Raw genomic sequence first — 22556 nt, 5'->3', positions numbered from 1 at the left:
TTGCTGACTAGGGTGACTCACCCATCCTGGTTTGCACTGGGACTTTTCGGGTTTTGGGGGCTGAAAGTCCCACATCTCAGAAACTCCCCAGTGCCCGGATAGCTGGTGCCCCTCTTACTACCTGGAAGTGGTCCATGAGAATGTGGGAGGGGCCCCTGGGTCTCAGGCCCATTGCCCACCTGTCTTTGCATGACTTGGGGGTCCCACTGTTCCTGGTGTTTCTGAGACTTGCTCTCTGGCAGCCCTGGTGCTAGGACCACCAGGGACCCTGCTCATGGCATGTCTGTATTCAGATGGTGGCCACAAGGCTGCTATGTCAATGCTGGAGGGAACTGTTTGCTCAGCCTTCGATACCTTGTATGTGGCTAAAGAGGGCAAGAATCTGGAGTCCTCAGCTCTGATGAGCCTGTCTTTTTTTAAGGGATGTACCCATGGCATATGGAAATTCCCAGACTAGGAGTCGAATTAGAAATGTGGCTGCTGGTCTAAACCACAGCCATAGCCATTCGAGATCTGAGACACGTCTGTGACCTACTGAGTGTCTCAGATCTAATGCTGGACGCTTAACCTGCTGAGTGAGGCCAGGGATTGAACCTGTGTCCTCATGGATACTAATCAGATTTGTTACCACTGTGCCACCACAGGAACTCCGAGCCTGTCATTTTAACACAGACGTTCAACCTCACTCACTTTTGTCAGTTTATTGTTCTGATCATCCATGACTAGTATATCATCCTCCAGTTTCTTGATCTTGGCCTCGGCCGTGACCTTCTCGAGCTGCAGCTTCTGCCTTGCAGCTTCTTCTTCTTCCAGCTGCTCTTCCAGGTCCTTTGTGGGGAAGGAAAAGAATGACAGCCTTGCTTAAAACCAAGTCACTCTCCCAGAGCTCTGGGGACTAACTGATTCAGAGGCTGGGCCTGATGGCCCCCAGTGTTCTTCAGTCTCTTTTCATCGGAAGAAAAAGGTTTGGGTAAGCCACTTGGCTTCCTGGAGCCTCAGTCTCCTTATCTGTAAAATGGGGACAGTAGATACCAAGGTGGTTTTAAAATACGACTGCAAATTTTTTGATACTCTTTCCCTTCAAAAGGTGGAGCCTAATTCTTCTCCCCATGAGGGTCAACAGGACTGGGCTGATTTGCTTCTTCTTCTTCTTCTTCTTTTTTTTTTTTTTTTGGTCTTTTTGCCTTTTCTAGGGCCACTCCCGCAGCATATGGAGGTTCCCAGGCCAGGCGTCTCATCGGAGCTGTAGCTGCCGGCCTACATCACAGCCTCAGCACTGCGGAATCCGAGCCGCATTTGCAACCTACACCACAGCTCATGGCAACGCCAGATCCTTAACCCACTGAGCAAGGCCAGGGATCGAACCTGCAACCTCATGGTTCCTAGGTGGATTTGTTAACCACTGAGCCATGACGGGAACTCCTGGGCTGATTTGCTTCTTACAAATAGAATCAAGAGGAAATGATGGAGTGTAACAGAGATCAGGCTATAAAAGGCAGGCACCTTCCTCCCCCGTTCTCCCTCTTGATTCACTCCATCCAGGAGAAGCCAGGCCGCCGTGTTGTGAGGGCACTCAAGCAGTCCTATGAAGAAGCCCATGTAGTGAGGAACTGAGGCCCCCTGCCTACAGCCATGTGAGAGAGTCATGTGGAAGTGGATTCTCCAGCCCCAGTCAAGCCTTCAGATGACTGCAGCCCAGGCTCACAGCCTGACTGCAACCTTGTGAGAGGCTGTAAGCCAGAACCACCCAGCTAAGCTAGTCTCAGATTCATAACTATGTGTGATAAATGCTTAGCATCTCAAGCTGCTCAGTTTTGGAGTGTTTTGTTTTGCAGCACTAGCGAATGAAGAAAAGTACCCTTACACAGGACTGCTATTAGGAGAAGAGGTGTGTGCACACGGAAGACCCAGCAGGCTCTCCAGGGGACCTGTGTGGGCAGATGGCTGTTCCCCTCCAAGCTTTAGTCTCTTTCTCTGTCCAGGGGGACATATAACATCAGATGCATCGCACAGACCTGCAGTGAGGACCAGGTGATTTGGTGCCCACCCAGGGCCGCCCTTGCAGTGACTTACCAGCATCTGCTGGGCCATCTTCTTCCGTTCTGCCTGCAGCTGCTGGCTCCGGTCTTCCTCCTCCTCCAGGCGGGCCTCCATCTCATGCAGGATCTCCTCCAGCTCCTGCTTCTTGGCTGCCAGCCGGACCCGCATCTCCTCAGCCTCAGCATACAGCTCTGTCTCCGCCTGCAACTGCTCCTGCAGCAGGTTCTTCTCCTCGGCCAGCTGCACACCATGGGTGGGGAGAAGACCGGTGAGCCCTGCAGAAGCCGGCATCCTGCCCTCCGCAGCCCCAGCCGTGCTCCCGGCCCCATACCTGCGAGTGTTTCTGCTCCAGCTCCTTGAGTTCATTCTCTGCCTTCTGCTGCCGCTCCTTGGTCTTCTGCAGCTCATCCTCCTTGGCCTGCATCTCCTCCTCCTGCCTCGTCACCTGCAGCAGGGGCTTCACCTGCACACAGAGGGTCAGCCCATCACTTGTTTGCATGGCACAAAGGATACACTCTTGTCATAAATTAGATCAGTGGTTCTCAGCCGGGGTCAATTCTACCCCATTCACAGCCCGTAAGGGGACATTTGGCAATTTCTGGGGAGAGTTTTAGCTGTCACAACTGGGGTTAGGGATGCTCCTGGCATCTAGTGGGTAGAGGCCAGGGATGCTGCTAAACACTCTAGGACGGCCCCCACAGCACAGGTTTATCCATCCTCGGATATCAACAGTGTTGAGATCAAGAAATCCTAAATTCGAGCAATGGGAAGAGATGCAAAGCTGAAGGAGAAAGCTTCCCCTCCCCCACTGAGTCCCACCCAAAAGCCGCTGACAAATGGATGTGTTTCTTTCCAAAGAGAAAAGGAAAAAAAATCCCCCACATCCTACTTCCCCAAGGTCATTATTAGCATTATCAGGATTTCCTTCCAGCCCTTTTTCCTACACATTAAAAAAAAAAAATATATATATATATATATATATGTATATATATATATATATATCCAAGAAGACAGAGCCCAGTGTTAAGTGAGCTTTCATTACTGAAAACTGTAAGATAATGATCATTCCATGCTGTTCCATCAACTTCACAGCTTGATTTTTAGATAACCTTTTCTTTTCTTTTCCTTTTTTTTTTTTTTTTTTTTTTGGTCTTTTTAAGGCTGAACCTGCAGCATATGGAATATCCCAGATTAGGGGCTGAATCAGAGCTACGGCTACCACCCTACACCACAGCCACAGCAACGTGGGATCTTAGCCACATTTGTGACCTACACCACAGTTCATAGCAACGCTGGATCCTTAATCCACTGAGCAAGGCCAGGGATCGAACCTGTGTCCTCATGGATACTATTGGGATTTATTTCCTCTGCACCACAATGGGAAATCTTCATTCTTTTTGTTTGTTTGTTTTGTCTTTTTATCTTTTTCAGGGCCATACCTGTGGGATATGGAGGTTCCCAAGCTAGGGGTCTAATAGGAGCTGTAGCTGCCTGCCTACACCAGAGCCACAGCCATGCCAGATCCAAGCCACGTCTATGAACTACACTACAGCCCACGGCAATGCTGGATCCTTAACCCACTGAGTGAGGCCAGGGATCGAACCCGAAGCCTCATGGTTCCTACTCGGGTTCATTAACCACTGAGCTATGACAGGAAATTCCCGGTTCTTTTTTATAACCACCATTTTTAATAGTTGAAAAGTATTCCGTTGAGGGATGAGCTGTTATGAATCAGTCTGCCCGGGCTGGGCACTGAACGTTTGCTTTTGTCAATGAACGCTCTCCATTCTTGATTTGCTTTAGCTCAGACAGTTTTCTTAGGAGAGTTTCCCAGAAGTTGGGACAGTAGGGAGGAACTTTTCCAAAAAGCAGCTTTCTCTCACTGCCCTTCACCAGGCTGACTCCTAACGCCTCGTGCTTGAGCCCTGCCTGGCACTAGGGAGGCCCTGTCAGACACGCTGCGGCTTCCTGCCTGCACCGACCCCAGGCTGCCATGAGGTATGGCTTCCTGTGATTACCTGCTATCTGCTCCCTGACTCAGCCAGCACATTCAGGAGGCCAGGGTGTCCCTAGGACCTCACATGTGCCTGGCACACAGTGGGGCACTCAATATATTGGTGCTCAAAGATAAAGGTTTGTGCCCATTGACACCCTCAAGGGTATGGAAGAAGAAGCCTGGTCTGGCCCCCCCAGAGCACGTCTAGGCAATTGGCTCGAGACGGCCAGGGACACTGCAAAGACAAGTTGTACCCAGAGAAAGGAACAACAGATACAGACACCAAGCTGGATGGAGGGATATCCATAGAAGGATGCTTGGTGCAAAAAGCCCATCTTAGGAATCGAAGGGAGTTCCCATCGTGGCTCAGCAGTAATGAACCTGACAAGGATCCATGAGGACACGAGTTCTATCCTTAGCCTTGCTCAGTGGGTGGGGATCCAGCATTGCCGTGAGCTGTGGTGAGGGTCGAAGACGTGGCTCGGATCCTGCGTTACTGTGGCTGTGATGTAGGCCAGCAGCTACAGCTCCAATTCAACCTCTAGACTGGGAACTTCCATATGACATGGGGGCAGCTCTAAAAAAAAAAAAAAAAAGAATGAAAGTGACGTACTGGGTGACCCCATTTATATAACAGTCTTGAGGTGATAAAATCATAGAATCGAAGAACCGATCAGTGCTGGCCAGGGGTTATGGAGGGAAGCAGGTGGGGTTATAATTGGGTAACAGGAGGGGTGCTTGCGGGGATGGAGAGGCTCTAGGGCTGGGTTATGTTCATGGCTGTAGTCTACCTGCCAAAGAGGGGGCCCTTCTCAGGCCTGGAGAATCACCAACGGGCAAGGTTTGGTTTCCAGCCCTCTGTGGCACACCTGCTGTCAGCCATCACCAGTCCCTACTGGCAGTGTTCAAGTGACCATCCAGGCCTGGGGGGTTTGGGGGAGGGGACACTCACTTTGGTGAAGAGCCGCCACCACTGCCAGTTTCGCAGCTTGAGGTAGGCGGCGCAGTTCCTCTGAATCACCTTCATGGCTGTCAGCTGCTGCTGCCTCTTGGCAAAGGCCCTGGGGACAGGGAGGGGCACCATGAGAAGACCCACCTCGCGGGCTTGTCATGGCATCCCGCCCCGCAGCATCCTGAGAGCAGGATGGTCTGTTAGGCTTGTGATACTGTGACCTGCATGACGACGCCCCCGCCCCAATTCTCTCTAGCCCAGCTCCTCGAGGATGCTCTGAGCATCAGTACACATACATCATCTGGAGGCTAGAGGAACAAGGACAAGGCAGAGCCAAGTCTCACAAAATGCCCTGGATTCAGATCTGGGGTCCCCAAAACACTCAGGGAATCAACTGACACTATATCATTCCTAAGGGGCGTCCTACACCCTCATCTGGGCCACATCTTCCCCAAAGCCGAGTGTCTGAAACATCTATCCTTTTCTCAGGTGTATTTTAAAATCTCAAACCTGACACAGAACCAGCACTCTTCCTTTTTAAGGACTACTGGGTTTGAGAAATCACAGAACTGTGAGCACCGTCTTCTTGCCTCAGTGTGGCTGCCATTGCAGCTGCCATCTCACACATGAGTGAATCTGCAGAATAAAATGGCCCCACTTTGTCTGGAGGTGGGAGGGGTGGCAACAGAGACTTTAGTTAGGAAACTTTACAGGCAAGGTCTGGCTGTGGACTAAGAGCTCCCCAGATCTGGCTTTGACCCTCTTAGGGCTACTTGGCAATGAACCAGCTTGCCATCATCAAGGCTCTGCAGATAAGTGCATGGTCCATGCCTCCTGATGACATATGCCCTGGACAAGAGCTACTCCACCAGCCCCTGCAGTCCTGGTTGGGGGTGTGACGTCCAAGGAGGAACCCTAGCCCTCGTCCGGATCTGCCCCCAGGCTTCCCCAAAATAGAGGGGGCATCAGGCCTTCCACGAGCTTGCCTTGTGAATCCAGTCGGACATGGGGCTACAGATACAGCCCAATTCTCTCTCCTCAGATACTCTATCAAAGTCTCATGCTTCCGAAAGGATACCTAGGCCCCATTCTCAACCCTTTTCCACGCAGAATTTCATTGGCGCCTCATAAATAACTTTCTGAGGCAGGAATGATTATGCTCACTTTTCTGAGGCTCAGAGAGGTAGCGAAACTTGCCCGGGGTTCTTCAGCAAATAAGTGGGGGAGCCAGAATGAGAACCCAGGTCCATGAGAGCCCATGGCCTTAACCCTTTCCTGCCCTGCTCTTAGAACTAACACATCTATTTAAAGTGGCAGCATTTGTGCCTCCTCCAGAAAAGGCTGCCATCCAACTAGTGATGCATCTGAGAACAGACGGTCTCTTGGAATCAGGGAATCAGAACACTAGGCCAGGGAGGCCCCGGAAACTTTACATCTCTGGTTTGCTTTCGGGGAGGCGACATTGGGGGGGAGTCTTTACTTTCTGGCCAAGTAGCCGCGACACATCGCCTGGAAAGCCATGATGACGTCGGTGATTTTTAAGTCTCGTTCCTCTTCCAGGTGGGCCAGGACCCCGGTTCGGAAGAAGATCTTGCTCTGCCCAATCCTGTACAAGTTGGGGTCGAGTTCTAGGGCTTTGATCTGCAGAAGGAAGGGGGATGAGAGCTCTCATTCTCGGCTAGGCCGCTGGGCCAGGGGTTCAGCGTGCTTGCGGAGGGTCTGAGCCGGAGCAGCAGCGGCAGCCGTGCCAGCAGAGGCCGGGAGGGCTGCACTTGGATTTGGGGGAAGGGGCTGGGCTCACCATCAGAATGCAGGCCTGCTTTCCATCCATGAAGCCCTTGGGAATGGCGTTCGCTGCCAGGATCTCGTAGCTGGAGACACAGGGCGGGAGTCACCGACTTAGCGCATCTCTGTTGGTCTGTCTGTCCTTCCGCCCAGCCTGCTCACCCTGCCCCCTACTCGCGCTCGGCCCCAGCTCCCGGCTCACCGTTGGCGGAACTCCTGGAAGACGATCCTGTTGGGGAAGCCCTGGCGGCAGATCCGGATGCCTTCCAAGACCCCGTTGCACCGCAGCTGCTCCAGCACCAGAAAGGCGTCCAGCTTGCCAGACTGCAAAGGCACAAAGGGCCGTGGGTTGCTGGGGTCTCCGGGAGCAGCGAGGCCCGAATCTCAGGCCCCGGGACCCACCTGGCCAGGAGCTGGGGGATTACCAGGTGCCCCGGGTGAGAGCTCGGCTGAGGGTCCTAGCCTCCTCTCAGACTTGGTGGCACTCTAAGGCTTCCTCCTTGTCACCCCCCTCCATTACGTCCTGCCCATCACCAGATCTCTGGCTCCCCCTCCCAAATATCTCCCAGTCTACCCCCTTCTCTCCGCTCCACTAGCATCTTCTCCTGCCCCGAAGACCACGATGGCCTCGTACTGTCTTCCCAGCCTGTCCTGCCTCTCCCCTCCATCCCTGCCCTCAGTTTCTAAAACATAAATCTGACCATAACGTACCCCTGCTTTTAAAAGCCCCAAGTGGGGGAGTTCCCACTGTGGCTCAGTGGAAATGACTCTGACTAGTATCCATGAGGACGCAGGTTTGATCCCTGGCCTCACTCAGTGGGTTAAGGATCTGGCGTTGCCATGAGCTGTGGTGTAGGTCACAGACGTGGCTTGGATCTGGCACGACTGTGGCTGTGGCTGGCAGCTACAGCTCCGATTGGACCCCTAGCCTGGGAATCTCCACATGCCACAGGTGTGGCCCTAAAAAGACAAAAAGAAGCCCGCAGGCAAGGTCTGCAGTTTATCCATCACTGTATCCCCCACACCTGGCACCGGTGGAGCTTGAATAATGGACCAACGAGTGACCTGAGACCCCCTGCAGCCACTGCAGGGCTCAAAGCCTCCGGGTATATTCTCTCTTCCTCTTTTGGCTTCATCTGCCTCCAGGATGGGACCTGGGTGCCTCATCCCTCCCGGGTCGTGTCGGATGGTGCCCTGGGGGTTGGGGCAGGGGTCCACCTCTCCTTCTGCCCCTCTACCCCAGGCCATCTTGCTTTTCCCCGCGGCAGACCCTGATGAGGTCCCCGAGGGGGCTGTCCCACCCCCGCCCCAGGGAGCGGGGCGGGCAGCCTCACCCTCTTCTCGTGGTTGGGGATGATGCAGCGCACAAAGTTGGGGGTGGTGTTGCGCAGCGTGGTCATCAGCTTCCCCAGCTGCTCTTTGTACAGCTGCCCCACCGTGCGGAACATGCCCTTCTTGGTCTTGGAGGCGCTGGGCAGCGAGCTCTCCGTCATCTTGGCCATCTGGTCCAGCCCCACGATGCGGTCCACTGCGGGCACAGGAAGGCGGTGTCAGCTCCCTCAGCGCTCCTGCACCCCCACCAAGAGGCAGGGGGACGAGCCCGGAGAGTGGAGACCACAGGTCCCCTGCTCCCTCTGTGGGCACCATCCCCCATTCATTCCTCCAATGGCCACCACCTTCCCTCTGGCCGTAGGGCAAGGAAGGCAAATGGAGGGGGGTGCTTTGCAAGCTCTGCCTTCTCTACTGGGGAGATCCTGAGGGCTCCCGAGTGACAGATGACATATTCCCTGATGGTGTCATAGAGACCTGGGAGTGAATCCTGCTCTTGTCACTGCTTGGGCCTGGGGCTATTTTGTGCCTTAGGAGGTAATAACTGCCCTTACCTCCTAGGGCACGGATAAGTGAGGGAGGTGTGTAAAGCGCTTACCTCCCCCTTACTTTTAATCCTTCATCCACCAACAAATATTTACTGAGTTGGTAGGTGCCAGGCCCTGCGCACACAGATGTCAACAAAACACAGACCCTGGGTCCACCCCACCATGGCTCCTATTTCATAGATATCCTAACAGGAGGAGACAATGATCACATGGGGGTGGTGAAGGTATGCTTAGAAAGGAACAGCTGGAGTTCCCGGCGTGGCGCAGTGGTTAATGAATCCGACTAGGAACCACGAGGTTGCGGGTTCGGTCCCTGCCCTTACTCAGTGGGTTAATGATCCGGCGTTGCCGTGAGCTGTGGCGTAGGTTGCAGACGCTGCTTGGATCCCGCATTGCTGTGGCTCTGGTGTAGCCCAGTGGCTACAGCTCCGATTTGACCCCTCGCCTGGGAACCTCCATATGCTGCGGGAGTGGCCCAAGAAATAGCAAAAAGACAAAAAAAAAAAAAAAAAAAAAGGAAAAGCTGGGTTAAGGGGGACAGAGAGTAATAGGGTGATCTCTTAGGGGGATGAGTGTGTCTCTCTGAGTTGTTGTATTTGAGCAGAGGCCAGAAAGAAGTGCATGAATGACCACATAGACACCCAGAGAAGGAATATTCTAGGTAGAATGTATAGCAAACACACCAGCATAGGAATGTGGCACATTGAAAGTGCTCAACAAAGAGCAGGTGGTGGGAGAGGTATTATTATTGTTATTAATTATTATTTTTACCATTATCACCATCAAGATTCTTTTTCTCTCAGAATGGAATGAGAGACACTTATAAGCCCAGTGGGTGCTGCACATACCAAGCACAACCCAATGGTGTTACATTTCCCTCAAAGCACAGCTTTTGCTGCATCCTACAAATTTTGATAAGTTGTGTTTTCATTTTCATTTGGTTCCATATATTTGAGTTTTTCTCTTGAGAAAATTAACACATGACAACACACTTCTTTTTTTTTTTTTTTTTTTTTTTTTTTTTTTTTTTTTTTTTTGCCATTTCTTGGGCTGCTCCCTTGGCATATGAAGGTTCCCAAGCTAGGGGTTGAATCCGAGCTGTAGCCATCGGCCTACACCACAGCCACAGCAATGCAGGATCCGAGCCCCATCTGCAACCTACACCACAGCTCACGGCAACGCCGGATCTTCAACCCACTGAGCAAGGCCAGGGATTGAACACGCAACCTCATGGTTCCTAGTCAGATTAACCACTGAGCCACAATGGCAACTCTGACAACACACTTCTAAATAACATGTAGGTCAAAGAAATTTTGTTCTTTGACCCATGTGGTTTAGAAAGATGGGGTTTAATCTCCACATATTTAAGGATTTTTCAGTTGTCTTTCTGTTATTTCTAGTTCATTTCCACTGTGGTCTGAGAGCAGACATGGTGCAATTTCTATTCTTTTCAATTTGTTAAGGTGTGTTTCATGGCCCAGAATGTGGTCTGTCTCGGTGAACATGAGCTTGAGACGAATGTGTGTTCTGTTTTGTTGGATGACATAGAATAAAGGTATAGTCGATTGTGTCCTGTTGTTTGATCAGTGTGGGAGAGTTCAACCACAATGGCAAGAGACCCCATCATTTCCACTCCTTGTGCTCAGTTAGGCTCCATGCAAGAATGCCTTTGCTTGTCTGTGTCTCCCACAAGACTGTGGGCTCCCTGAAGGATGGAGTTGCTAAGGTTATCCTGAGTCCCAAGTGTGAGGTGTGACCCAGGCTAAGATGCCATGACTCCACCTCAGGGCCTTAGCTCTTAGTAAATGTTGGCAGAACTGACCCCTATACCTAAAGCAAGAGCAGTCAGTCCTGTAAGCTCTGCGCCCACAGGCTGCGTGTCAAGCATGAAGTCTGCTGTGGGCACTCAAGTCCAGGAACAAGAGCAGCAAAGCTCACCACGCCGAGGAGTCAACACAACAGCCGATGTGTCCCAAGTCCCTACTTTGGGTTCAGCAAGTGCGAAGCACATCGCCTGGACTATCTATCCTCTCATTCTCAAAGGGAACCAAAACGTGGTCCCCAGACCCACAGCATCAGCGCCACCCAGGAACTTGTGAGAAATGCAAATTACCAGTCTACATCCAGACCAGCTGAATCAAACCCTCTGGTGATGGGGCCCAGCAGCAATTAACTGAGATTTTTTTTTTTGGCCACACCCATGACATGTGGAAGTTCTGGGGTCAGGGATTGAACCCACAGCACAGCAGTGACCCACGCCACAGCAGTGACAATGCTGGACCCTTAACCTGCTGAGTCACCATTTAATGAGGCACCCAGGCAATCCTGATCCATGCTCAGCCTTGGCCCCACTGATCTAATTTTACTTTCACAACTATTCTAGGGAGGTGGCGGATTATTATTATTCTTTTGGTTTTACCAATGAGGAGAGTGAAGCTAAGAAAGTCAAGGGACTTGTCCAATTCACACAGCTGGTACATGGCAGAGAACGCAGTTAAGTCTTTCTGACTCCAGAAGGGGGCGCTCTGACTCAACATGCCTCGGGTGATACTGCTTCCATCAGGGCTTGAGCCCTGACTCAGGACCTTCTGCCCTGGGTCCAGGTGTGGGGTTGAGGGGCTCAGGAAGTGGTTGAACCAGACGTCACTAACACCTGCCAACTCTGCCCTCTCCCTCACCCACCCAGGCCCGCCCCTCCTGGGCACTGGTGTGGGCATCAGGGGCAGCTGGAAGGGCCTAGAGGCCGCTGGGTGTTCAGGAGGCAGGGCCTTACCGTCCTTCCACAGGTCAGCCATAAACTTGTCCGAGGAGGCGTTGAGGAGGGAAGTCACGTTGTCATTTAACGGGTCCATGTTCTTGGTCAGCCAGGCGCTTGCGTTGTAGTCCACCTGCCAAGGGCCACCCCACTGGTCAGGGGCTCCTGCTCAGGTGTGAGCTAGGACATGGCCCCAGTCCTCCCGTGTCCCTCCCGGATCTTCCGAGGTCAGAGAGGAAACCCGAGTGGCCGCCATGATGGGAATCCACAAACGCCAATGAGGAGACCAACAGATCAGAACTTTGAGGGGCCTTGCGCACAGTAGGACTTCAGCCAATGGTAGCCCTTGCTGGGGAGGCCTCGTCTCTATCCTTGACGTCTCCTAGAAAGCCTCGTCTGGCAGCCTCCTTTCTCCAGAGCCTGGCATGATGCCTGGGAGTGCTGAAGGCTATAGAGCCTTGCTGGTGGCCAATTCCCTCCCCTCACACCCAAGATTTCCCTCTCATCCAGCGAAGGCTTGACAAGAATCTGGTTTTTAAATTAAATTTGGGGACCTTTCTTTTGTGGCCTCACCCATGGTATACATAAGTTCTCAGGCCAGGGATTGAACCCACCCCACAGAGGTGACCCGAGCTGCTTCAGTGACGACACCAGATCCTTAACCTTCTAAGCCATAAGGGACCTCTTTTTGATTTTATTATTGTGACTGTGAAATGGAAGGAACTGACAAAAATAGTTCTGGGGGTTATTATGGGATGTGGGTTGTTAGGGTGATGGGCAGGCCTGATCTGAGAAGGGACTGAAAAAAAATTTGTAAAGCTTAACTCTTTGTGCTTGAGGAAATATATACTCCCTTGAGTACAGGGGAGGAGTTGGCAAACTTTTTTGGTAAAAAGCTCAGAAATCAAATATTTTCTTTTCTTTCTTTTTTTCTTTTTCTTTTTAGGACTGCACCTGAGTCATATGGAGGTCCAATCAGAGCTACAGCTGCTGCCTACACCCCACAGCCACAGCAACACAGGATCCAGGCTGCATCTGTGACCTACACCACAGCTCACGGCAATGCCGGATCCTTAACCCACTGAGTGAGCCCATGGATCGAACCTTCATCCTCACAGACACTGTGTCAGGTTCTTAACCTGCTGAGCCACAACAGGAACACCAGGAGATAATTTTCTTTGGCTGCACCTGTGGCATGTGGAAGATCCTGGGCCAGGGATCACACCTGCACCACCGCAGCGACGTGAGACACTGCAGTGACAATTCCAGATCCTTAACCTGCTGTGCAACAGAACCCTGCTCAAGGAGATTTTTGTTGGACCCCCAAGTGGTTTTATTTGTCACCCTATTCCAGCTAGCCCTTCCTATTGGGTTTAACTTACAGCAGAAAGGACTTAGAGTCTATACAAGGAAAAACTGCCTGGTCAGCATGGTTGGAATATACTAGACAAGCTAATAGTCTCTCTAATATGTAATATATCTCATATATGTATATAATATACAACACATATTGGCCTCCCTATTATATATTGTATATCTCTAATACACATGTATTATACATACATATGTGTGTGTATATGTATATATACGCCTCTCTATTCTATGTTATAAATCTGTATCTTGTCCCTTACTGATGTTTAGACAAGTCGTATTTAAGACTTGGTTGGGGGAGTTCCCGTCGTGGCGCAGTGGTTAACGAATCCGACTAGGAACCATGAGGTTGCGGGTTCAGTCCCTGCCCTTGCTCAGTGGGTTAACGATCCGGTGTTGCCGTGAGCTGTGGTGTAGGTTGCAGATGCGGCTCGGATCCCGCGTTGCTGTGGCTCTGGCGTAGGCCAGTGGCTACAGCTCCGATTCGACCCCTAGCCTGGGAACCTCCATATGCCGCGGGAGTGGCCCAAAGAAATAGCAAAAAGACAAAAAAAAAAAAAAAAAAAAAAAAAAAAAAAAGACTTGGTTGGGGAGTTCCCATTGTGGCTCAGTGGTAACAAACCCGACTAGTATCCATGAGGACTTGGGTTTGGTCTCTGGCCCCATTCAGTGGGTTAAGGATTCAGCATTGCTGTGAGCTGTGGTGTAGTTTGCAGATCAGCTGAGATCCTGCGTTTCTGTGGCTGTCGTGTAGGCTGGCAGCTGTAGCTCCGATTCAACCCCTAGTCTGGGAACCTCCATATGCCGCAGGTGTGGCCCTAAAAAGACAGAAGACAAAAAAAAAAAAAAAAAAAAAAAAAAAAAGGAAGAAGACTTGGTTGGGATTTAATTCCCAAGTTGCTCCTACTATGAGCATCCTTCCTGGTCCCCTGGGACAGAGATCCCTGGGATATTGGGCTAGTACCTTGCCGGCGTAGTGGATGATAGAGAACTCGGTTTTGTCTTTGAGCTGCTTGGGCTTCTGAAACTTGGGGTGGTTGCCCTGCTCTGTGCACAGCTTCTCCACAAAGGACTTGTCCGTGGCTTTGGGAAACCAGCACTCCTCGTCCAGCAAGGCCAGCACACCTGGAGGATTGTTCTGTGGAAGAGAAGCAGGACAGTTCACAGCAAGGGCACCCAAGCCTCGGGCTTGCCAGGAAGAGCTGGCCACCCAAACACAGGCATCCGCTCCACTACTGAATCTGCCTACACATATAGGTAGATTTACATACACCCCCCCCACGGTGCCCCCCAATTTATCCTCAAAGTATTTTGTGTCCAATGGACCAGCACCGAGATGAAGGCACCAACAGAATGTGTTTTCTGCTGCCCCCTAGTGGGCAGGGTGCACACAATATCACACAGCTTTCGCACTTGTAGCGGCTGAGTGCGATCCTTTACGCATACATTCACCTTAGGGTTCCTCTGAGTAAAGTGCTCTGGGTGACTGAGACAGTCTAAGCTAAGGCACCAGAAGCAGCACCAAGTCTGAACATGTCATTTGCTCCTCTGGAATGGTCTTTACTTTTTGGACTCTGCCTACTCTGTCCAAAGCTGCCATTCCTAAACCAGTCTCCATTGGCTTTATCAGGGAGTTTTTCTTGCTCCTTTTGTTTGTCTGGTTTCACTGTCTGCGTCCATCTGGTTTCCTGTTACACCCCCAGCCCAGCACATAGTAGGGTCCAGCACATAGTAGGGTCCAGCACATAGTAAGTATTTGGTAAATGGTCACTCACTAATTATTTGGCACCTATGATGTGCATGGTTTTAGGAGTCTGGGATGGGTCAGTGAACCAAACCAAGAGTCTTGCCTTTGGGGATGGATGAATGAATGGGAGAGGGAGGAAGGGGAAGGGTGAGGAGGACTAAAAAAGAAATCCTTTTGATATGAAAATATGGGTTAAGGAACAGTGTGATTTAGTTCACAGATTCAATTTACAGGCTTTCCGGACTCAGGGATGGGGGAAGCTGTGCACTGTGGAGAGAGTGCAGGGCTGCAGGGCCTCACCGGCCGCTCGATGAGCTCGATGCAGGGCTGCAGGTCCAGCCCGAAGTCGATGAAGTTCCACTCGATGCCCTCGCGCTGGTACTCCTCCTGCTCCAGGATGAACATGGTGTGGTTGAAGAGCTGCTGCAGCTTCTCGTTGGTGTAGTTGATGCACAGCTGCTCGAATGAGTTCACCTGAGCACATATGACACCAAGAGAGGCCCCATGAGCATCATGGTACAGATCAGAGGGCTTGGGGCCCTGGGGGAGCTCCATGCTGCAGACAGCCCCATGCCAGACACCCTTTCCACAAGCCCGCTCTGCCATTTCAGCGCCCAGGGAGGGCTCAGGCTCCGATGAAGGCTGCCCAGAGCTCACAAGGGCTGGCAAAGGTTACTTATTCTCATGTCATGGGGCCTGCACACACACTGCTTTAAGGATGCTTCTCGCCATCAGCACAGTGATTTATGGATAGAATAACTATCCACCCCCCAATTTTGCAGTTGTGGACACTGAGGCTCAGAGGGGGAGTAATTCCAGAGTAGATATGTTTTGGAATGTCTGTCCATATCACTATCTTCCCTTTTCTTTATTTTTTGGCTTTTAGGGCTGTACCCACGGCATACGGAGGTTCCCAGGCTGGGGTCCAATTGGAGCTGTAGTCACTGGCCTACGTCAGAGCCACATCAATGTAGGATCTGAGCCTCATCTACAACCTATACCACAGCTCACAGCAATGCCAGATCCTTAACCCACTGAGCGAGGCCAGGGATCAAACCTGTGTCCTCATGGATGCTGGTTGGATTCATTAACCGCTGAGCCATGACGGGAACTCCCTTTCTCTGAGAGCTTCCCTCCAACCCATGGGAGTGGGATAGCCATGTTTATACTCTGGGAAGTACTGAGAAACCCTAAAAACAGTGCTTGGCTCTGAGGTGACCATATGGCCCAGCTCAGGTGAGTAAGAATCAATAAGACTCAAATCCAAGATTTGGGGTAGAACTGTTGGAAAGTGTTAGAACTGGTTGGAACTGCCAGGGTTGCTGAGCAGCTATCTGGAGCAGTGGCAGCCATCCTGCTACCATGAGGGGATAGCCTGCTTGAGAATGGAGCCAAGGTGGAGGATGGTGGAGACAGGGAGATGGTAGGAGTTTCAGGACTTGTCTGCTGGATCCAGCTGGACCTCTGGCCTTCTCAGTTCCACAAAGTAATACATTCCCTGTTGGATTTCTGTCTCTTAACACCTCAAGAATTTAGCCTTAACTAGACAGCTCCCACCCTACAAAAACCATCTGCCTTTCTCCAAAATAATGAATTTTCCAAGTGGAAGCTAATTCCCAGAGGACCAAGACCAAGTCTGTCATGATCCTGCCAAGCTTACCTCGAAGATCTCAAATCCAGCGATGTCCAGGATCCCTAGGAATGAAGCTCCTTGCCTGTGGGTCTTGTCCAGGGCTTTGTTCACGCGGGTGAGTATCCAGCGGAAAAGGCGCTCATAAGTGGCCTTGGCCAGAGCTTCAACAGCAAAGTCCGCCTGCAGGGGGAGTGAGGGGACATGGTTATTCCCAATGTGCTGTGTTTTCACATAAGCCTAGCTGGTGGTCCTAGATTTTTATTTCTCTCTCTACCTTTAACCAGTCCTTAAAAATACAAATGAACAAAAAGGAAACTGTCCATCTCTACAACCAGCAATAAGGGACAGGGTGGTCAGACCTAAGGAATGACCATGTGAATAAGTAAACACTTTCTATCAAAGGGACCTGGAACAGAGATGAGCCTGCTCCATCCCAGGGATCTTTCAGAGGCAGTCAGTCCTGCCTCTAGAAAGGGCACACCACCATTTCAAAAGATAGATCTCTTAAGTCAGAACTTGTACCTTCATGTAAGAGACAAACATGCGGTAAGAGTGAGGGACTTGGCTGTCCTTGTTGAGGGTTCTATCTTCAAAGTCTGACATGGGACTTGGAGTATTCTAGTATTGGCTAGATGAGGGATACAAAGATGTGGGTGGGTGGGTGGGTGGATGAATGGATGGATGGATGGATGGATGTGAAACCAAGTCCCCCTAAAACCAAGTTTATGATTAATCTTTCTATCCAAACTTTATTCCCTTTCTCGTCCCACACCTGTTCCCCTCAGGGTTGAGGAGTATCAAAAAGGAGCGGGGATTGAAACTGAGTAGAACCCTGCTGGGTACAAAAGCCCCTCCATGCCCCCTGTTTCTTGTTTGTAGAAAAAAGCCTTTAGTTTCTTAGACCTTTTCTGAATTCCAAAAAGCAGATTCAAACAGTTGTGAATTAGGGAAATGAGAGGATGAAGGGAAAAAAAAGGAAAGTAGTCAAGAAACAACAGTTCAGTGATAAGACAGGGCCCTAGGTCCTCCTCAAGGGAAATATACATATACATAGCAAGCTGAGACAGTCTTTGAGTTCTGTAGGAACTAAGACCCCCCACCCAGGTAGAAGATGGTGACTACCTGTTGAGCACAAGTGTTAGACCCAGACTGCAGGGAACCCAAAGGCTGATGATTAAGATTCCTGGAACACCTCCCTGTTACCTCACAACCAATCAATCAGAATAAAGCCATACCCCCTGCAACCCTCACCCCAAATGTTGCCTTTGAAAGCCCTTCTCTGATAGCCACCAGGGAGTTCTGGTATTTTGAGTATGAGCTATCCATTCTCCTCACTGGGTGCCTGCAATAAATGCTGTACTTTCCTTCCCCATAGACTGGTGTCAGCAAATTTGCTTTGCTGTGTGGTGGGTGAGTGAATCAAATTCAGTTAGGTAACAGATACATGGATAGAGAGATAGATAGGTGGCTGGCTGGCTGGCTGGCTGGAAGATTCTGCAGGAATAAATGGCAAATGCATCATTACCTGTTCCTTTGTCTGAGCTTTCTGTACCACATCACGCCCGACTTTGATACGTGGAGTCAGGATGGATCTGGTGAAATCTGTCACATTAATACCCATGAGGTGGCAAACTTTCTGAGCAGCTGGACAGAGAAAAGAAGCATATTAAGTGTATTACAAACGAGAAGGCTTGGAAAGGAAGGTACATCATGTGGGGTATTTGTGATCTGTGCATACCTTGGCTTTTCTCTTGGTGAGAGGGACCACAATGATATGAACATAGCATGAAAGCCCTAAAAGCTGTCATCATCAGTGACCTTATCCCCAGTGTTTTGTTAAGAGGCAATGGTGGCAGTGGGATGGAAGCGTGCCCCAGCTGGGGGCTTAGGGTCAGAACTAGATTCAAGTCCTTGCTCCCTTCCTGCTTCCTGGCCGTGTGATTTTGGATAAGCTACTTAGCTTCCCAGAAAAAAAGGGCCAGCTACTTGGTACCTTGTTGGGTTGTCAGTGGGATTAAATGAGGTACGTATGTAAGGTGCAGAAATTATCACAACACTGTAAATCAACTATAATTCAATAAAACTCTAAAAAATGAAAAATAAAATAAAAAGGATAAAAAAGAGTGTTTAGGACCTAGAGATTATCATGCTAAGTGAAGTAAGTCAGAAAGGGAAAGACAAATATCACATGCTATCACTTGTGCGTGGAATCTTAAAAAATGATACAAATGGAAAAAATGATACAGATGAACAAAATGATACAGATTAGTTTGTAAATGAACTAATTTACAAAACAGAAAGACTCACAGATTTTGAAAACAAATTTGTGGTTACCAAATGGGAAGGGGTGGGGGAGGATAAATTAGGAATGGGGATTAATATCTACACACTCTTACACATAAAATAATTAATCAGTGAGGACCTACTATGTTTCTATAGCACAGGAAAATCTACTCAATACTCTGGAATAACCTATATGGGAAAGGAATTTGAAAAAAAGAATGGATATAGGTAGATGTATAACAATTACTTTGTTGTACATCTGAAATGAATACAACATTGTAACTCAATGATACTTCAATAAAAGATTAAAAAACTTTTTAAAAGTGTTTATCTGGAATTCAAACTTCACTGGGCGTCCTGTATTTTATCCGACAACCCAATTTGCAGGGAAGCTTGAAGTCTGTCTCCCAACAAGACCATACGTGCCATGAGAAATGTGGCGGTTCCTGTCTTACTTCCTGCTGTATCCCAGTGCCTGGCATATAGCAGGTGCTCAAAAATATTTGTTTAATAAAACAAATGGGGGGGGGGCGGTTAGAAGAGACACTCTCTAAGGATCCTGTCTGATTGAGAATTTAGTTTTTTCTCCCATACTCTGACTCAAGAATTGTCCACATAGGATCTTTTTTTTTTTTAATCAAATGTAGCTGATTTACAATGTTCTGTCAATTTCTGCTATACAGCAAACTGACCCAGTTATACATTAATATCCATTCTTTTTCTCACATCATCCTCCATCATGTTCCATCACAAGTGACTAGATACAGTTCCCTGTGCTGTGCAGTAGGACCTCATGGCTTATCCACTCCAAATGCAACAGTTTGCCTCTACTAACCCCAAACTCCCAGTGCCATATAGGATCTTCATCAGTGAAAAGTTTGGAAAAAAGAGAGAATTCAATGCTAATAACCTCGTCTAGTTCTTGTTGATACCCCAGATACTCTCCTCCGGAAAAATAAAGACTGAATGTGACAACCCATCACCCAGGTTATCAGTTATTATAAAAAGTAGCAGGCACCTGTGTTATCTGGCATGGACGCCTGGTCTGTATTTCTTTCCTTCTTGAAGACGATATTTCCAAGCTGCAGGACGGATGACACCACCCTCAATATGGCTGAAGTGAGAAGAACAGATAAGTCACGGATGTCCATACCTAAACATCACAGAGGATCCACAGCCAGCCGACATCCTTCCCCCATAGTGACTCAGATCGGAGCTTTTAGGAGAAATCCAAGCTACCTCAACTCCCTGTCGAGAGGGTAGGAAACCTGGCCATGGGGGAGTAGCATATGTTTGGAAGATGGTGCCACAGGGGACTACTACACAGCAGGGGCTGGCAGACTACAGCCCATGGACCATATCCTGCCCACTGCCTCCCATTTTTTTGTTTGCTTTCGGCCACCCTACAACATATGGAGTTCCCGGGCCAGGGATAAGAACCAAGCGGAAGTTGCAACCTAAGCCACAGCTGCGGCAATGCTGTATCCTTAACCCACTGTGCGGGGCTGGTGATCAAACCTGCCTCCCAGCGCTCCCAAGATGCCACTGATCCTGTCATGCCACAGTGGGGACTCCATAAATAAAGTCTTATTGGAACACAGCCACACTCATTCACTGACCACTGTCTATAGGGGTTTGCATGCTAAATGGCAGAGTTCAACAGTTACTATGGAGATCGGATGGCCTGCTAAGGCTAAAATATTTACTATCTGGCCCTTTATTTATTTATTTATTTATTTATTTATTTATTTATTTTTGCTGTGTTGAAAGTTGCTGGAGTTCCTGTTGGGGCTCAGAGGAAACGAATCTGACTAATATCCATGATGATGCAGGTTCGACCCCTGGCCTTGCTTGGTGGGTTAAGGATCAGGCGTTGCTGTGAGCTGTAGTGTAGGGCGCAGATGTGGCTCAGATCTGATGCTGCTGTGGCTGTGGAGGAGGCTGGTGGCTACAGCTCCAATTATACCCTAGCCTGGGAATGTCCATAGGCCTTGGGTGTGGCCCTAAGAAAAAAGTTTCTGGATGAGGAATTGAACCTGCACCACATCAGTGACTTGAGCTGTTGCAGTCACAATGCCAGATCCTTAGACTGCTGTGCCACTAGGGAACTCCTATCTGGCCATTCAGGTAAAATGTTTGTTAACCCTTTCCATAGAGCAAGGAGCCTGAATGATTTACGACTACAAACCACAAAACTGGTGTATCTCACAAACATGAGTGCTGAACAATAGACTCCAAATGAAAATAAGCATGTACTGTGCAAGCCCCTCTTACAGAATGCTCACGAACAGGCAATACTATGCTGTTGGAAGTCAGGCTGGTGGACAGCCTTGACTGGAGGAAGCTACTAGAAAGAGCCTGAGAGACCTTCATGGGGCCTGGTGGTGTTTGTGTTCTCTTAGTTAAAACGGGTGTGAGTTGCAAAGGTGTGTTCGGTCTGTAAGAATTCTTTGAATTATACATTTATATGCAATTTTCCAAATGTAAGTTGTATGTCAATAACAAGTATTTAGGAGTTCCCACTGCGGTGCAATGGGATCAGTGGTGTAATGGGATCAGTGGGGTCTTAGGAGCACTGAGTTACAGGTTCGATCCCCAACCTTGCACAGTGGGTTAAGGATCTGGTATTGCCACAGCTGGGGCTTGGGGTACAACTACGGCTCAGATCTGACCCCTGGCCTGGGAGCTCCATGTGCCTCAGGACAGCCAAAAATGAACAAGAGAGTAGTTAAAGACAAAACAAAATTCTATGCCTCTTATACTCTGGGCGTGTGAGCTGTTCGTGTTGGGATAAAGAAGGGGGAGTTTCTCCCCACGTGTCCAAGTATCTCCAGACAAAACGTGTGTTGCCAGAACCCCTGAAACTCTTCTGACTCCACACTCAGCCCATGTTACTGTTAACATGGTCTCCGAGTCTGAAATGCCCAAAAGACCATGAGCTACAGAGAGTAGGGCACGGTCCCATCATCTCTGTGTCCCCAAAGCCTATTCCAGGGTCCGGACACATATGGGGAGGGAAGGTAGATGAATGGATGGAAGATGAATGGATGGGTGGATGAATGGATGGATGGATGGAAGATGAATGGATGGATGGATGGGTAGATGGAAGAAGGGATATGGATGATGGTCAATGGATGCATCAATCAATGGATTGATGAAGAGATAGATGGAAGGATGGTTGGTTGGTTAGATGGATGGAGAGAAGACTGATTCATGCAAATGCTTGGCTTTAGATTAACTCAGGTACAAATCACTCAGGATTTCGTTTTTTCTTTTTTCTTTTTGGCTTTTTAGGGCCACACCTGTGGCATATGGAAGTTCCCTGGCTATGGCAGGCCTAAGCCACAGCCACAGCAATGAGGGATCCAAGCACATCTGTGACCTATACCACAGCTTGTTGGATTCTTAACCCACTAAGCAAGGCCAGGGATCAAACCTGTATCCTCGTGGATACTAGTCAGGCTTGTTACCACTGAGCCACCACAGGAACCCCACCCAGGATTTCCCAGAAATCACTGTGTTCCAGGAACAAAGCCTAGAGATTTCAGGTTTCTCTGGTTCCTCAGGCCATTTACACCAGCTGTCCTCACACCTTAGGGACCCGGCCTGGTTCAGTATGAGAAAAGCCTAGACCACCCATCTCTATGCTCCCAGTTACCATTGAAGAAACCCCCAGGCCCACAATGAACAAAGCTTCTGTCAACAGGACACAGCTGATGCACTTTCTTCAATAATAACATCTATGAAAGGGGCTTTGTAAACTGTCACATGCCATACTCACAGTTCTTAAAACTGCAAGTCTAAACCAGGGATTGCTGAAATGCCTGCAGAGCCCAGGTAAACAGTGAAATGTAGGATTTCTTAATCTTGGCCCTAGTGAAATTTTGACCCAGATAATTCTTTATTATGGGAGAGGCCCTCTGCATCACGCTATGTTTAGCGGCATTTCTGCTCTCTCACCACTAGATGTCAGTAGTGCCGCCCTCTCCGAAATTGTGATGGCCAGAAATACCACCAGACATTGCCCTGTTCCCTGGGGGTTAACTCCCCTCCCGCTTCCCCGGAGGTTGAGAACCACCGGTCTAAATGAGCAAAGCAGCAGTTCCCTTTGTGGCTC

General features: G+C 49.6%; 1 protein-coding gene across 6 annotated transcripts in view; it reads right to left on the bottom strand.

Moving 5' to 3' along the window:
- Positions 1–22556, bottom strand: part of MYH11 (myosin heavy chain 11) — a 139359-nt gene that overhangs the window by 27787 nt on the left and 89016 nt on the right. For all 6 annotated transcript variants that reach the window (XM_085017495.1, XM_085017497.1, XM_021086165.2 and 3 more), the window contains 14 exons: positions 19458–19553; positions 17682–17800; positions 16184–16336; positions 14824–14997; positions 13741–13914; positions 11424–11538; positions 8108–8301; positions 6976–7097; positions 6790–6859; positions 6469–6629; positions 4989–5097; positions 2372–2503; positions 2074–2280; positions 691–828 (listed from right to left, as the gene is read on the bottom strand). In XM_085017495.1, the coding sequence (XP_084873621.1) occupies positions 691–828; positions 2074–2280; positions 2372–2503; positions 4989–5097; positions 6469–6629; positions 6790–6859; positions 6976–7097; positions 8108–8301; positions 11424–11538; positions 13741–13914; positions 14824–14997; positions 16184–16336; positions 17682–17800; positions 19458–19553 (1964 nt within the window). The remainder of the gene's footprint in view (positions 1–690; positions 829–2073; positions 2281–2371; positions 2504–4988; positions 5098–6468; positions 6630–6789; positions 6860–6975; positions 7098–8107; positions 8302–11423; positions 11539–13740; positions 13915–14823; positions 14998–16183; positions 16337–17681; positions 17801–19457; positions 19554–22556) is intronic.

This window comes from Sus scrofa, chromosome 3, assembly GCF_054392235.1.
Source record: "Sus scrofa isolate SSC_HxYL_T2T_F1_AM1 chromosome 3, Sscrofa_HxYL_maternal_Yorkshire_Landrace_v2.0, whole genome shotgun sequence".
Lineage (NCBI taxonomy): Eukaryota > Metazoa > Chordata > Mammalia > Artiodactyla > Suidae > Sus > Sus scrofa.
The sequence above is the reverse complement of the archived record's forward strand: the minus strand, read 5'-3'. Positions and strand labels throughout refer to the sequence as shown.